The sequence below is a fragment of the Leopardus geoffroyi genome, chromosome D4 (assembly GCF_018350155.1).
Source record: "Leopardus geoffroyi isolate Oge1 chromosome D4, O.geoffroyi_Oge1_pat1.0, whole genome shotgun sequence".
NCBI classification, from domain to species: domain Eukaryota; kingdom Metazoa; phylum Chordata; class Mammalia; order Carnivora; family Felidae; genus Leopardus; species Leopardus geoffroyi.
Window position 1 is genome coordinate 82,214,598 of NC_059342.1, and position 15,497 is coordinate 82,230,094.

Consider the following 15,497-nt stretch of genomic DNA (forward strand, 5'->3'; position numbering starts at 1 on the left):
TTTAAATAAACTTTTCTTTATTTCTTTTTTTTAAATATTTATTTTTGAGAGACAGAGAAAGCACATGCGAGTGGGAAGGGGAAGAGAAAGATGGAGAGAGAGAGTCCCAAGCAACGGGGAGCTCGAATCACAAACTGTGAGATCATGACCTGAGCTGAAATCAAGAGCTGGATGCTTAAGTGACTGAGCCACCCAGGCGCCCCTCCTCTGACTTTTTTAAGTCTAACAACTCCCAAGAAAGTCCCCTAAAAACTTCTACTTTAGCTAAGAAGCTTTATTTCAGGTATGGGCAAGCTCAATAGATTTCCTAGAGCCTCAAAAATCATCCTGATGTAAAACTCTGTATAGAGAGCTGCTTAGACTGGGTGCAAACAGCGTCTTTTTGTCTTAGGATCCCTGCAACCTCTCCAGGCTCTTCCGTAGGGAGTAAAAACAGAGAGGAGACACATGTTTCTACTCTTCTTTCTAATGCACACACACATATCTTCTATCAGATTGCTGCTGCTGTGGAGCTCGTTATGTACAGGGTCCAGTGCTAGCAACTGAGGAAATAGTAATAAGTAATAAACAAGATAAATATAGTCCATGGAGGGTACTCCACAGTAAGGCAGTCAATAGAGGCCAGGGGCCAAAGTTGCCTGTTTGTTGTAAATAAAGTATATACCCATGCCAATTTTATGCACAATGGTCGCTTTTTTGCTACAATGGCAGAATTGAGTGACTGTGACACAGATCACCATGTGATCCACCAAACTGAAAATATTTACTATCTGGACCTTTACATAAAAGTCTGCCATCCACTAAAATTTATCATAAGTTAATCACAATTTTGACTGGTATGACAAAGAGGAACCTTTGTCAGGGGAGGATCCCCCTGAATAAGTGAAGAGTAAGGTAGGCAAAAGAGAAGCTCCAAAGGCAAGGCCAGAAGGAAGAGCATTATGTAGAAGAGCATGGTGCATTCCAGGCACTGACAGAAGAGAAGTGTGGCCTGAGCATAGAATACAATTCAGGAGCACTGTGCGATGAGATCAGAAAGGTAGGCACACAGATGATCCAGGATCCACAATCTAGATTTTATAACTTTATCCACAGAGTAATTGAGAAACTACCTGTTCTCATTATCTGCAATGAGCCTTATGCATAAAATTCTCCATTTTGTGGGGAATAATGGGAGTGGGGTGGCAACAATAACTGTAAGACTAGGAGGCAATGGTGGATTGAGAAAAGGGATGATAGCTTGGACTGTAAGGCTGGAAAGAAGAGTTCAGAAACAAACATACTGAACTACCTTGGTGACTCAGACAAGCAGGTGAGGGAAAGGTAACAAAGACGATTCCTTTAACATGGTATATGTAACTGGCTGGACAGGGTACACTGGGGGAGAGAAGAATGGAAAGTGGGAGAGGATGTATGGGAGGAGAAAATTAGTTCAACTTAAGTTTAAAGTGTAAAAACAGGGTGCCTGAGTGGCTCAGTCTGTTTAACGTCTGGCTCTTGATCTCAGCTCAGGTCTTGATCTCACGGTCATGAGTTCAAGCCCCATGTTGGGCTCCTCGCTGGGTGTGAAGCCTACTTAAAAAAATAAAAAATAAAAAAAAATAAAGTGTCTAAAAACAAAAGGGAGATGTTCATTAAGAGTTGATACACAGGTCAGTTATTCAATAGAAAGGCGGGAATCAATTTTTTGGCAAGATCTCAATGATGAATGTTTGGTTAAAAAACAACAAAAACTTGGACAATATATAATATAGCTTATATTGATTTACTTCTACGTGTGGAGTAAATGGACACAGAAAGAAGGATTACCCAGAGGAGAAAAGATGCAGAAAAAAGAACATTAAGAAGACCAAAAGTCATAAAAAGAAAATGTATCTGCAGTACGGTTTTACCTGGGATTTTGCTGTTATCGTCAATTGAACCTGAGCAAATAAGATTGCACAGAGGGTACTTCTGCACAGGTGCTTAGCAAAAACATGGATTCCAGCTATATAATGGTTATTAAAAGTATGACCCTTAAAGAAGGTTCTAAGTCATTTATGCTAATCTTGCTTCCAGAAGCAAGACGCTATAGTTTCAAAAGAAAAGATTATCTTGCAATATAAAGAAGTCTACAATGTGAACTTAATCACATTTTTGAAACTCACCAGAAACTTTGAGACTACATAGAACACTTTCATAATGACCCAAAATTAAACCCATATGAAAAAGAATTCTCGTAACTTACTTTTCAAGCTCTTCCTGAGAATGGGCAAAAGTACAATTTGTTCCTCGGGGACACCCTCCTTGCTGACGCAGATCTCGGCACATGCTAGTCTTGTATTTGCTGTTTGGCTGAGGCTACAAAACAGAAAATCAGTGTGTGAAAAAGTGAGGACTCTTGGGACTTCAGAATTTTATGATTACCACCTTTAATTCTTTATCACATCAGAAAAGTAATTCTTGTGCTGAAACAACTGCCATTCCACCATTTCCTGTTACATATTACACAGCGTAACTTTAAATTGGTATTTCAGACATTCCTTCTGAGGATTATCTGAAACTGGTTCAGATGTTATGTCTATTTATTTGTCAGACAACACAATGACCACAAAAATAAAAGATTTGCTCATAGATTGATTGCTGTTTTAAAATTATGATACAAAATAATTTAAAAAGCAGGGCACCTGGGTGGCTCAGTCAGTTAAGCGTTGACTCTTGACTTTGCTTGGGTTATGACCTCACAGGTCGTGAGTCTGAGCCACACAGAGCTTGCTTGGGATTCTTTCTCCCTCTCTCTCTGCCCCTCCCCCACCTTCAAAATAAATAAATAAATCTTAAAAAAAAAAAAAAAAAAAAAAAAGCCATAAGCTTTGTCCACTTAAACTTTCCCAAGAAAGATAGAATACAATTTCCCCTAAGAGTGAACATTTATGAAACCAATTTATTTGTCAGCTTGAGAGTACAACACTCTTCTTACTCTTGAAGCTGCTTAAGTTCACAAAAACAATGCCGAAAAGTATAAAAACCCCATCATATCTGCTATAGTTGCATCAAAATTTAAGATACCGTTGTTATTTCTGTGACCTTAATAAGATAAAACATTTATTGGGGTGCCTAGGTGGCTTAGTTGGTTAAGTGTCCCGACTCTCGATTTCAGCTCAGGTTATCTCACAGTTCGTAGGATGGAGCCCCACATTGGGCTCTGTGCTGACAGAGCAGAGCCTGCTTGGGATTCTCTCTCTTTCGGTCCCTCCCCTACACAAACAAACACTCTCTCTTGCTCTCTCAAAAACAAATAAAGTTAAAAAAAAAAAAAAAAAGACAGGAGTGCGTGGGTGGCTCAGTCAGTTAAGCGTCTGACTTTGGCTCAGGTCACGATATCATGGTTCGTGGATTCAAGCCCCACATCAGGCTCTCTGCTGACAGTTCAGAGCCTGGAGCCTGCTTCGGATTCTGTGTCTCCCTCTCTCTCTGCCCCTCCCTTGCTCATGCTGTCTCTCTCTGTCTCTCAAAAATAAATAAACATTAAAAAAATTTTTTTAATAAATAAATAAAAAGAGAAAACATTTCTCTTCCAGTTAACATTTGAATATTATAATGTTTTCTAGTAGAATAAGGCTAGAAGAGTGGAAAGATCACTTTGGAGTAGATCTGATCTCAGCTCTGTCACTTACTGCCACCATGACCTTAGATATGTTATTTAATCTCTTTAAATTTCAGCTTGGGAACAGCAATTATCTTGCTGTGAGGATTAGAAATAACGTATGTAAAATAACATAGGAAATGACTCACAGTAACGTAATAAATGGACATCATTATTAGAATAAAAGAGATTCTACCTTAAACATAAACTCCTTCTCATGTACACTGCAAATATTTTAAAAATTCAAATTCCACATATTTACAAATAGAAACTCATTCATATGAGAGCAATGGAGAAAAAAGTGACAATTTCCCTACATTAGAAAAGAAACAAAATGCCTGGAAGAAATCAATAATCTATACTTGGTCAAAAACATTTGGGTGCTATGCTATTAACTACTTATCAGATGTACTAAAATTTGAGTTTCTCCCAAAAGAACAGAGATAGGAGTCACATAAGAAGTCTATTAACCTTGTTCAAGTTGTTCAGGATGAACCTCTATTAGAGATAAAAGCAATCAGAAGTGCAACGAAGATGCTTACCTGAGGTGTCTCATGGCCTTTTCTACTATAATTTTGTATGAAGTCCACAAGGCCATGAACCACTGTTTTAACAGCTACCATTGCATTTTCTAGCTGCTCCCAAGTTGGTGAAACAGCATCTACAAAAAGCCACCAAGGGAATGAGGGAGATTTTGTTAGCAGTAATTCTTTTGTGTTGTTTACCTCAAAGGTAGTAAAAGTATAAGCAATTGGGTATTTTTCCACATACCTGGATTAGGGTCTATGTTTGCAAGAAGCTCTAAATGAGGCCTCAGTCTATTTAAGTTAGCTGGGTCACCTGTTCGTTGCAAAACAATTGTCAATTCCTGGACACTCTTTGCAAATGATTCTGGAGACTGCAGCTAACAAACAGAAAACAGAATGGCTTTTACTCTGGTTCTTATGACACATTTATATCTGAATGCTTCTTTTAGCCAACATACTAAACAGGTTTTCAAGTGTCTTCAGATTCCATAGTAGGAGTATCAGTGATGAATGAAATTTTCACCTCAGAATCTGCCCTATGAACTTCATCATTAGACACTTAGAAAACTTATTTATAAGTTGTATTAGCTCTCTGGGGTCAGAATACAGGCAAATAATAAACTTTGTAAGTCAGCTTCTTTTATGTTAATATCCTGTATTTGGTTCCCTATAGCCTTCCTTGGTTTATTCTGAAAGTTAAAAACACTGTAAAAAGAAATAAAGATAAAATAATTTAAAGAGCTCATGTTTGAGGTGCCTGGGTAGCTCAGTTGGTTAAGCATCCAACTCTTGATTTTGACTCAGATCATCGTCTCACGGTTCGTGAGTTCAAGCCTGGAGCTGGGCTACACGCTGACAGTGTGGAGCCTGCTTGGGATTCTCTCTCTCTGCCCCTCCCCACATGTATTTGTGCACATGCGCTCTCTCTCTCTCTCTCAAAATAAATAGACTTAAAAAAAAAAGCCTAATATTTAAAAACATACAAATCTCTTAACTAGTTGTCTCTTCACTCCCTTCAGAAGATTGCAATGCTCTTCAATGGAACAGCAATGATCTAAAACAAGCATCGCTAATTTCACAAACCTTATCAATGATAGACTGCATGTGTGATTTATGTGCCAAGTCACCATACAGAAGTGAGGACCACTGCTCAGGTGAAATGCGGAGTCCTGCTTCCATAGCAATGTGAACAATTTGAGCATCATGTTCTCTGCGTAATGCTTCATAACTCCGAAATTCCTCCTTTAGCTGCATCAAGGAAGAGTCTTCATCCCTTTTGGTAACCTAAAAAATAACAAGGAGGAAAAAAAAACCTATCAGAATTGGTCTGCTCTCCCCTCTTCTCCAATCAATTCTTTTTGGGGGAGGGTTTGAGGTGGGGGGTACCTACTATATATCATATACTACATAAAAGAAAGTTCAAAGAAGATAATGTCCTTATCACAAATTCTTTTTGGAACAAAGCAGAACTTGCATAATCTAGTACATAGTTTTGCCTTCCTTCAATGAGATGAGCAGCAGACAGAGAAGACACTTGTAAACAGAAAATTATAATATAAGCGCTATTATAATGCTCTATGGCAACACAAAGGAAAGGCAATTCAATCTGGTGGGAGAAGGAAGGGGCAACAGAAAAGGTTTCCCCGACTGGAAGGCTGCATGAAATGAGTCTTGAAGAATGAATAGAAGCTTCCACTTGAGAAACAGAATCCTAGAATGATAGCAAGTGGTGAAACAGAAAAATGAAAGAGCACAGAGAATTAAGGGCTAAGATACAGGCTGGAGAAAAATCACAGAGGGTCTTATAAAATACAGTGAGAAATTTGTATATTATCCTGAAGGGAATGGGAAGCCATGGAAGGCTTTTAAGCAGACAAGTGACAATTCAGTCCAGCCAACGGGTACACATATATTAGAAATCTTCTATCACCACAAAAATGATCATTAGGGTATTTATACAGCTTTAATTTATACTTGACTTAAGTGATTTAAAAAACATTAGTTCAAAAGTTTACAGAGTCTCATAATCCTACTGAAACTAATTATCCAAACATGCAGGTATATGACTAGACAATTTCTATAATAAATGATACACATTTATCTAAAACTTGCACAATGAAATTTGAAACTTGGCTAGGATTCAGAAGACCCAGGACTGGTACAGATTGTGAAACTCAGATTGAACAAAACAAACTATTCAAAATCATGATTTTGTCACTGGTAAAATGAAAATATCCCCAGACCACCTTACTGGTTATTTCTATTGCTATGCTAGCACATGAGGCAGCAATAATATGACCCCAAGAACATGAAGATGGGAAAATTAAGTTACCATCTGAGAGTTAATAGCATCAGTTCACAATTCTCTGTGGGAATATATAAATACATTATAGATTAGTCTGAGACACCCAAAATTCTAATCAACACAATCTAGGTATAATAGAGTATATAACTTAGAAGTCACAAAAATCTATATTCTACCCAACCCTACTTAAAGAAACACTAAGGAAACAAAAGAATTACCAACCTAAAAAATAGAAAAAAGAAACCCAAGAACCAGAGGATGCTAGTACTCTTCCAAATCCCATGTAGGATACAGGGTGCCTTTTAGGCAGCAAAAGCTTCTATCCATTTGAATAGTAAAGAGGGACATGGGTGGCTAATAGAGCCTGGTCCTATTAAAGTTCTTACTAACATGCATCAAAATCACCTGGGAAGCATTAAAAACCACAATTTCAGGTAATCACAATTCCTGACTTGGAAGACCACATAATTAAAAAGTATCTATGAATGTTCAAATCCCACATCAAATATACCACATCAGAGTATCTGGGGATGGTATACTTTTAAAAACTCCATAGATAATTCTGATGGGTATCTTCAGGTGGAAACCACTGCATCAAACATTAGAATCATTAACTCCCCTTGTTCTGATTCCATGCTAAGGAAGCAAAGGTTTGATACTCTTCTGCAGGACAATATCTACAACATGATCACTTAAGCCACGTAAGAGTTGCACTTCTTATTACAAATTAATAAAACTCATCATCTATTGTATTTGACCTTGGTTAGGGTGGTTCTGTTTCTGAGGAAAGAATCTACTGTATGCATCCACAAAATTCACATCTCTAAGCCTATAAAATCAGGAAAGACCTTTGACAATGGTGACTTTACTAGAGTAAATGACACCCAAGAGAGGTCTTTTGGCAGTTAAGTCAGCAAGACACCCTTTAATTAATTCAAACACTGCTTTAATATGCTAAACTACAGGGCAGTGAGGTGAGATAAGGAATAAAATTGAAATCACTTTCTACAGTAGTGTTATTCAAATGTCAGATATTAGCAGCAACTGTAGATGTAGGACTGTCATATACCACAAATCCGCATAATACCTATGAGGAAAAAACAAAATAAAACACATTAAATCAGGAATAGAGTGTGAGAACCTAGTCAGTCACTTCAGGATGACAAATGATCTCTGTAATTTGGTTGCTAAGCCAAAAGCATAATGTTTGAGGAACCAGAGATTCATTTCTATTGTTACTCTAAGGGCACAAAATCAAGCACTGTAACTATCAGGCAGACAGTGTCCAAGCCTCATTAGTGGAGCTAAGTGAGTTCATTTGAACATATTTTTATCAGCAATTACTTGCTATTTCAAACTAAACAGTCTTCCAAAAAATTTTTTTCTATCTCTACTGTTTTCACTCTTGGGCTATTAAAACCAGCAAAATAGCCTAAATAAGCTTTGGCTTCAAATTTTGATGTTTTACTTTTATAGAAGCCATTGGGCCTTTCCAGTTCCAAGTCTTCGGGCTTTTCTCAAGAGCCAGCCAGCAACCTATTCTCTTGTAACACACAGAAACTTTTAACGATTCAGCCTACTTTCCACTTCTCTTGGTACCTGTAACCACCTAAAGTTTATAAGACAATGAACTACATTTCTAAATATCTCGGGGGTTCTTCTGTCTTCTCAACCAAAACAAAACAAAACACACAAAAATCACACCACCTAAATGCAGAGTGGGACAAGTAACTCAACTTTTCACTCTCTTGTCCTGAAGGCAACATTATAGGCCATCTTCAGATTAAAGGTCATAATCTAACCACAACAGGGAATAAAATAATGGGAAGTTGAAACATTTACCAACTTTTATGCACTGCTATGTAGTTTTCCCTTTTAAGATGGTAAATTCATTTGACTAAGGCTTCTTTAGTCTACTTTCACTATCACAAGGATCAAGTTTACCACACTATTTCCCTATGCTCTGTTTTGTGTTACTGACAACTTCACATATGTTTATTCCCAAAAGGTAGTATCACAGACACAAACGGTGCAGAAGGAAAACAAAGTTTCCTTTTAACTTTTGTTAGCATTCTGCATTTCTGGAGCCTCTAGACCATTCTAGAAAGCCTCTGTCTCACACAAAGGCATGTAACGTCTAGACGGTTGCTTGCTACTTACTTTAAAACATGAAGCTCGATACAGTAGTTGCACAACATGACCAATACTTGTTTTAGATGCCTGAGGAAATCTTGGTTCTAGTCTTTGAACAACAAAAAGTACCAGTACTTTCCTTGAGAGAGCAGAACCATCTTCTAATGCGAGCAACACAAGCTTCAAGGCCTCTTCTTGCATAGCTAGAAGTAAGGAACATGAATTCATGCTAAGTGAGAAAACCCGCATATCATGTCTGTCAGACTTATCAGGGTATTAGTTCATGGCAGTCTCCATTATCCACAGTCTGTATTTCATTAGTACAAAAAGAAGACATCCCACATACAAAAATACAGTTTACTTAATAAGTAATCAAACAAAATATAATTTCTACTGACCAACCATTTGGAACACAAGTCAACAGAACTTAAAATGTATTTTCTGTTGGTATTTAATAATCAACTAGATAATGATAATGTTACAGCGCAAAGAAAAAATCCTCATTTACAAAATACACGGAAATACTCTGACATATTAAACAAAAGGTAAAGGACATATAGGAGTCTCATGATAAACGGTAATTTTTTTTTTTTTTTTTAACGTTTATTTATTCTTGAGACAGAGAGAGACAGAGCATGAACAGGGGAGGGTCAGAGAGAGGGAGACACAGAATCTGAAACAGGCTCCAGGCTCTGAGCTGTCAGCACAGAGCCCGACGCGGGGCTCAAACTCATGGACTGCGAGATCATGACCTGAGCCGAAGTCGGCCGCCCAACTGACTGAGCCACCCAGGCGCCCCGATAAATGGTAATTTTTATTTAATGCATGAGACTGTTAACTTTGCCTGTCAAAACAATTTTGTATATAATTTTATTTATTTTTTTTTTCAACGTTTATTTATTTTTGGGACAGAGAGAGACAGAGCATGAATGGGGGAGGGACAGAGAGAGAGGGAGACACAGAATCGGAAACAGGCTCCAGGCTCTGAGCCATCAGCCCAGAGCCCGACGCGGGGCTCGAACTCACGGACTGCGAGATCGTGACCTGGCTGAAGTCGGACGCTTAACCGACTGCGCCACCCAGGCGCCCCTGTATATAATTTTAAAGTGATATTAACCTCTGGATGCAATATCTAAAGAAGGCATTGAGTTGTTTTCCAGCCAGGGATGAACATAGTATAATCTGAATCTAATCATGAGGGAACATCAGACAAACTCAAATTAAGGAATTTTTAATAAAATAACTGCCTGTATTCTTCAAGAATACCGACATCAGGGGCACCTGGGTGGCTCAGTTGGTTAAGCATCTGACGGGCTCAGGGCATGATCTCATGGCTCAGGGGTTCGAGCCCCATGTCAGGCTCTGTGCTGACAGCTCAGAGCGTAGACTGCTTGGGATTCTGTGTCTCCTTCTCTCTCTGCCCCTCCCCCATGTATGTACGCTCTTTCCCTCTCTCAAAAATAAACATAAAAAAAAAGAAAGAATACTAACATCAGACAAAGAAAGGCTAAAGAATGGTTCCAGATTAAAGACTAAAAAGAGATGACAAATACAGTAAGTGATAACATTCTGAAAGAAAATAAATTCCATTAAAGACATTTTTGGAATAATTGAAAAAACTGGAATGTGAACTCCATTGTAGTATGGTATGTAACTTAAATTCTCTAAATTTGATGAAGGTACTGTTACTGTTTAAGATGGTATCCTTATTTTTAGGAAATACATTGAAATATTAAGGGATAAAGGGGCACTGAAATATATAAGCTTTTCTCAAATGGCTCAGAAAAGAGTAAAAGAGCAAGTAATATAATAAATGTAACAAAGTAATAAAAATTAATGAATATGGATAAGGAGTATACAGGAATTCTCTGCACTATTCTTGCAACTTTAAGGTAAATCTGAAATCATTTCAAAATTAAAAGTTAAAAATGCATTGGTTCTCAACTAAAACAGTGGGACTTCAGAGCTGAGAGATCATCTAGAATCTAGATTAAAATTGAAACCCCTCCTTTTCAAAGTGAGGCTCTGGTGTCAAGGTTCACAACTAGTTAGCAGCAAAACTGTACCTTTTTTTAAAAATTTGAGGCAAAGTTTATGTAATAGAAAATTAACCATTAAAAAAAAAATTTTGTGTGTTTATTGATTTAGAGAGTGAGAGAGACAGAGAATGAGTGGGGGACGGGCAAAGAGAGAGGGAGACACAGAATCTGAAGAAGGCTCCAGGTTCTGAGCTGTCTGCACAGAGACCAATGTGGGGCTCAAACTCAAGAACCACAAAATCATGACCTGAGCCAAAGTCAGATGCTTAATCGACAGCCATCCAGGTGTCCCCTCATGTGTTTTTTAAAGGCCATCTGCATATCTTCTTTGGAGAAATGTCTATTCAAGCCCTTGATCCACTTTTTTTACATCGTGTTGTCTTTTTGTTGTTGCGTTGTAGAACAAAGGATACTTGATAACCTAGTCTAATGCTTCTTGGGTAAGGTAAATAAATATGAGGAAATATCCAAAGGCAGCCTTCTTAAATTACATACAAATGTTGATTTTTAAAATTATTTTTCAATTGAACTTTGTATTATGGAAAATTTTAAACATACACAACAGTAGAAACAACATGAACCCATAATATAGCTGTTGCCAGTTCTTACCCATTCTAGTTTGTTTTGGCTGGAGTGTTTTGAAGTAAATCCCAGACATGGCATTTCACCCTTAAATAATCCATTATATATTTCTAACATGTAAGGACTTCAAAATTTCTTCTTATACTTGGTCTCTTCGAGTAAGTATCCAAATAAGGTCCAAACACTGCTTTTGGTTAATATGCCTTTAGGCTTTAAAAATAAATCTACACTTGTTCCCCACCACCCTCCACCCTTCAATTCAAGAGAAAATTCAGTTATTTTTTGAAGAAACAATCATTTTTCTAAACAATTCCCCATATTCTTGATTTAGCTAATTTTGTAGTGTTTCTAAATATATTCATTTATCTTATTTCCTGTAAACTACAGGCTTGATTAGATTCAGAATGAGTTTTTGTTCTTTGAGGTTTTGTTTCTTTTTCTGCCAAGCATACTTGTTATTCCAGACACTACACCAGAAGATACTTAAGACCTAGTTGTCTCACTTTTAGTAATGGTAAGGTTGATCAGTGGGTTCAAGCTCATCCATCTATTGTAAATTTCCCCAGCAATCTTTCATCTATTGGTTTAACACCTACTAATTCTTGCCTAGACCCATTAATTCACTTGAGGTTGTAAATGTGTGACTTTTCTAATTCTGATGATTTTTTATTAATTTATTAGCTGGAATTCTGCCAAAAGAGAAATCTATACTCAACACGCTAAGAAACTGTCGTTGAAAACAGTTTGTGAAGGAGAGGCAGAAAAAACATGCTTGACTTATTTTATCCTTTTCTAATTTCTAGAATAATGTGTTGGCATTATTTAGCAAGTGACAAAGATAACTAATTTTTCCTGTACTATCTTTACAAAATCATGGATTTTTATATTTTATGTTTCAGTCTATTGTAGTCATTATTCATTTTGATGTTCCAACTGTGCCACTCATGTCCAGTGGGAGCCCCTTCAAATATACTATGACCTTTTGACAAGATGCCCATGATCTTTAAATAGCTTTTTTGCTTTGTACCTCAAGAATTCCCACACTCAACTTGTACTTTTATTTTTTTATTTTTGGGACAGAGAGAGACAGAGCATGAACGGGGGAGGGGCAGAGAGAGAGGGAGACACAGAATCGGAAACAGGCTCCAGGCTCTGAGCCATCAGCCCAGAGCCTGACGCGGGGCTCGAACTCACGGACCGTAAAATCGTGACCTGGCTGAAGTTGGACGCTTAACCGACTGCGCCACCCAGGCGCCCCCAACTTGTACTTTTCTATCCTAGAACTGGAAATGGCATTTATCCAAAGACCCCTGCTTCTTTTTAGTGGGCAATGGTATTTATTAAGAGTCATAATCTGGTTGCTATGACTATTCATTGCTTCTAAGCCTTTTCAGTGGGTAGATGTATGTTGTTACAGATAGTGCTTTATAAGTATGCATTCTGTATATTTTGCTGTTTCTTTGGGATAGATTTGTAAAAATGGAACTGTTAGGCCATAGGGTAAGCACATAGGTGATTTTGCTAGATACTGTTGAATACCTCTTTAAAATGTGTACCACTTAGTATTCCTACCACTATCAGATGAAAGTATGTACCTGTTTTCCCACAGCCCTGATAACAAAATTTATTGTCAAAAGTCTGAATTCTGCCAATCTGATACATGAGAAATGGTCAATATAATTTTAGTGTATATTTCTCTTGATATGAGAAATACTGAGTATATTTTATATGTTTGAGGGCCATTTACATTCCCTTTTCTCATGTATTTTCTGTTCATATCTTTTGCCAATTTCATTTGGGTGGCTGGTATCTTCTGAGTTTTCAGCAGTACCTTATATATAAGTTATATTAGTCTTTTATGTGTGATAAAATACATTTTCCTAAGTTTCTCATTTTTTTTACTTTGCTAATGTTTCTTTGGTGTAATTTAAAAAATATACAGCCAAGTATCAGTCTTTTCTGTTACTGCCTCTGGCTTTGGAGTAAAAAAATGTTTCTTATACTAAGTTATAAAGAAATTCATTCATATTTTTTATTAGTTGTATGATGCATTTGTTAATAACAAGTATTTATGACCTACCTGGAATTTAAGTAGATGTGGTATATAAGAAATATATCCAATTTAATCCTTTTCCAGATGTCTATTCAGTTACCTCAATACCACTTATTTAAAAAGTTTCTTTCATGGGGCTCCTAGATGGCTCAGTCGGCTAAGTATCTGACTCTTGATTTTGGCTCAGGTCACGATCTCATGGTTCCTGAGATTGAGCCTCTCATCGGGCTTAGGGAGAAGCATGGAGCCAGTTTGCGATTCTCTCTCTTCTCATTCTCTGTCCCTCCCCCACTTGCGTGCTCTCTTTCTCTCTCAAAATAAATAAACATTAAAAAAAAATGATTGTAAGTGTGTATGTATGCATATGTGTATGTGTGTGTGTGTGTGTATATACATATATATAAATAACTTTATTTTTCTTTTACTTACTACTTATAAAATCTTAGGCCTCTCTAACTCAGTTTTTAATTTGTTAAATTGAATCTGTGTCACTTCTTTTGAAGGCTACGAAAGATTAAATGAGAAATGTATTCTAAAATACTATAGCACTAATACATAGATTATGATTACAAAAACTGGTTTGTCTTTAATTATGTCAAGATTTGTACGTATAAGTGAAGTTAGGTTGAGGGGACTCTCAACCAATTCTCTAGAAATTGGAATCCTCTAACCTTGACAGCCAGTAAGACAGACAAGATAGTGATCTATCCTACCTGGCCCTAGAAACTGGCATCCTCGAGCCCTGACAGCAGCCCATAGGTTGGCAGACAGTTGCTGGGGATTCTGGTGCTGTAATATTAGTTCTGTTACAGTTCTTTCTCCAAGCGAACGGGCTGCTCGCATGGCTCTTACACGACCTTCTTCCTCCACCAGCTGACAGTTTACGAGCGTCACCAGTTTCCTTTGCATTGGACGGCTCAGTGCACTCTGGTTCAAACTAGCTACACCTTTAAGAGAAAGAAAACAAAGTAAAGTTTTTTCATTTAAAAAGACAAGTCAATTTTCATTATCTGTATTTAACTATGAAGCCATAATTTGTAATGAATCCTCTGTAAGATACTTGGTTTTAACATGAGTGTTCTGTTTATTACTATTTTGTGGTAACAGGAGCCTAATTTGTAGTTAAAGTTTTATTTGGGTATCCTGTTCTCTGGGTTGTATGGTGCCCCTCAAGAGAGTACTTTGGATTTATTTCGTCTGTTCTCCAACCAGTTAATTAATGAAAAGTTTAATAATATAAAAACAGAGAGGGAGACAAACCATAAGAGACTCTTAAATACAGAGCATAATCTAAAAGTAATGATTAATAACAGCTCTAATTTTATCACATACACGATGTTTAGACTATAACTTAATGGCAAGCTCTTAGATCATAATCCCTTTTCCTCACTCAAGGATATGCCCCAGCAATTCTTCCCTCTTTCTCACATCATTACTTCTTCCATTTCTATTTGATAGTTTCCATCAGCATTCCATAAAAACAAGCATGCTAAAGATAAATAAGTCTTATTATTTTTTTTTAAAGTAGGTTCCACACCCAGCACGGAGCCCAACACTGGGTTCAAACTCACAATTCTGAGATCATGACCTGAGCAGAGATTAAAAGTCGGACGCATAATCAACTGAGCCACCCAGATGCCCCATAAATCTTTTTACTCATTCCTCTTTGCCTACCAGCTCTGTCCCATTTCTTTCTTCTCTTTTGTAGCAAATTCTCTAGAGTTGTCTGTATTCATGATTTCCAAATTCCTTGCTTCACAATCTTTAAAGCCTACTTCAATTAAGTTGTTGCCACTGTCACTTCATCAAAACTGCTCTTCTCATGACAGCAATTACCTCCACTTTGCTAAATCAATGATCAACATTCCGTCCTTACCTTGACATTTCACCAGCCCTCAACACAGATGACCACTCCTAATTCCTTTAAACATATTCTTTACTTGGCTTCCAGAACACTCCATTCATTCTCTTGCTTTTCTTCCTTCCTTTTTTTGTTTCCCCAGTCTTTTCTTTTTTGATTTCATCTTTTCTTCCTGACTTCTTAATGTTAAAAGGCCTCAGGATCCAGTTTTTGTTTTCTTTTCTATCTGCATTCACTACTTAGAAGATCTTAGGCAATCTTATTAATTTCTTTAAATACTATCCATATGTTAATAACTCCCAAAGGTACAACTTCTATACCTCTCCTTAACATACATCCACTGGTTATTCAATAGCATCCAAATGAAGATTT

General features: G+C 37.2%; 1 protein-coding gene and 1 non-coding gene across 5 annotated transcripts in view; both read right to left on the minus strand.

The window, feature by feature from the left end:
• RC3H2 (ring finger and CCCH-type domains 2) overlaps positions 1 to 15,497 on the minus strand; it is a 53,074-nt gene that overhangs the window by 25,260 nt on the left and 12,317 nt on the right. For all 4 annotated transcript variants that reach the window (XM_045470258.1, XM_045470259.1, XM_045470257.1 and 1 more), the window contains exons 4-9: positions 13,978 to 14,211; positions 8,618 to 8,793; positions 5,236 to 5,436; positions 4,397 to 4,529; positions 4,168 to 4,286; positions 2,228 to 2,340 (exon numbers count right to left, since the gene is read on the minus strand). In XM_045470258.1, the coding sequence (XP_045326214.1) occupies positions 2,228 to 2,340; positions 4,168 to 4,286; positions 4,397 to 4,529; positions 5,236 to 5,436; positions 8,618 to 8,793; positions 13,978 to 14,211 (976 nt within the window). The remainder of the gene's footprint in view (positions 1 to 2,227; positions 2,341 to 4,167; positions 4,287 to 4,396; positions 4,530 to 5,235; positions 5,437 to 8,617; positions 8,794 to 13,977; positions 14,212 to 15,497) is intronic.
• LOC123593915 lies at positions 4,616 to 4,726 on the minus strand. Its single transcript, XR_006710599.1, has one exon. It is a non-coding gene; the product is annotated as a small nucleolar RNA SNORD90 (small nucleolar RNA).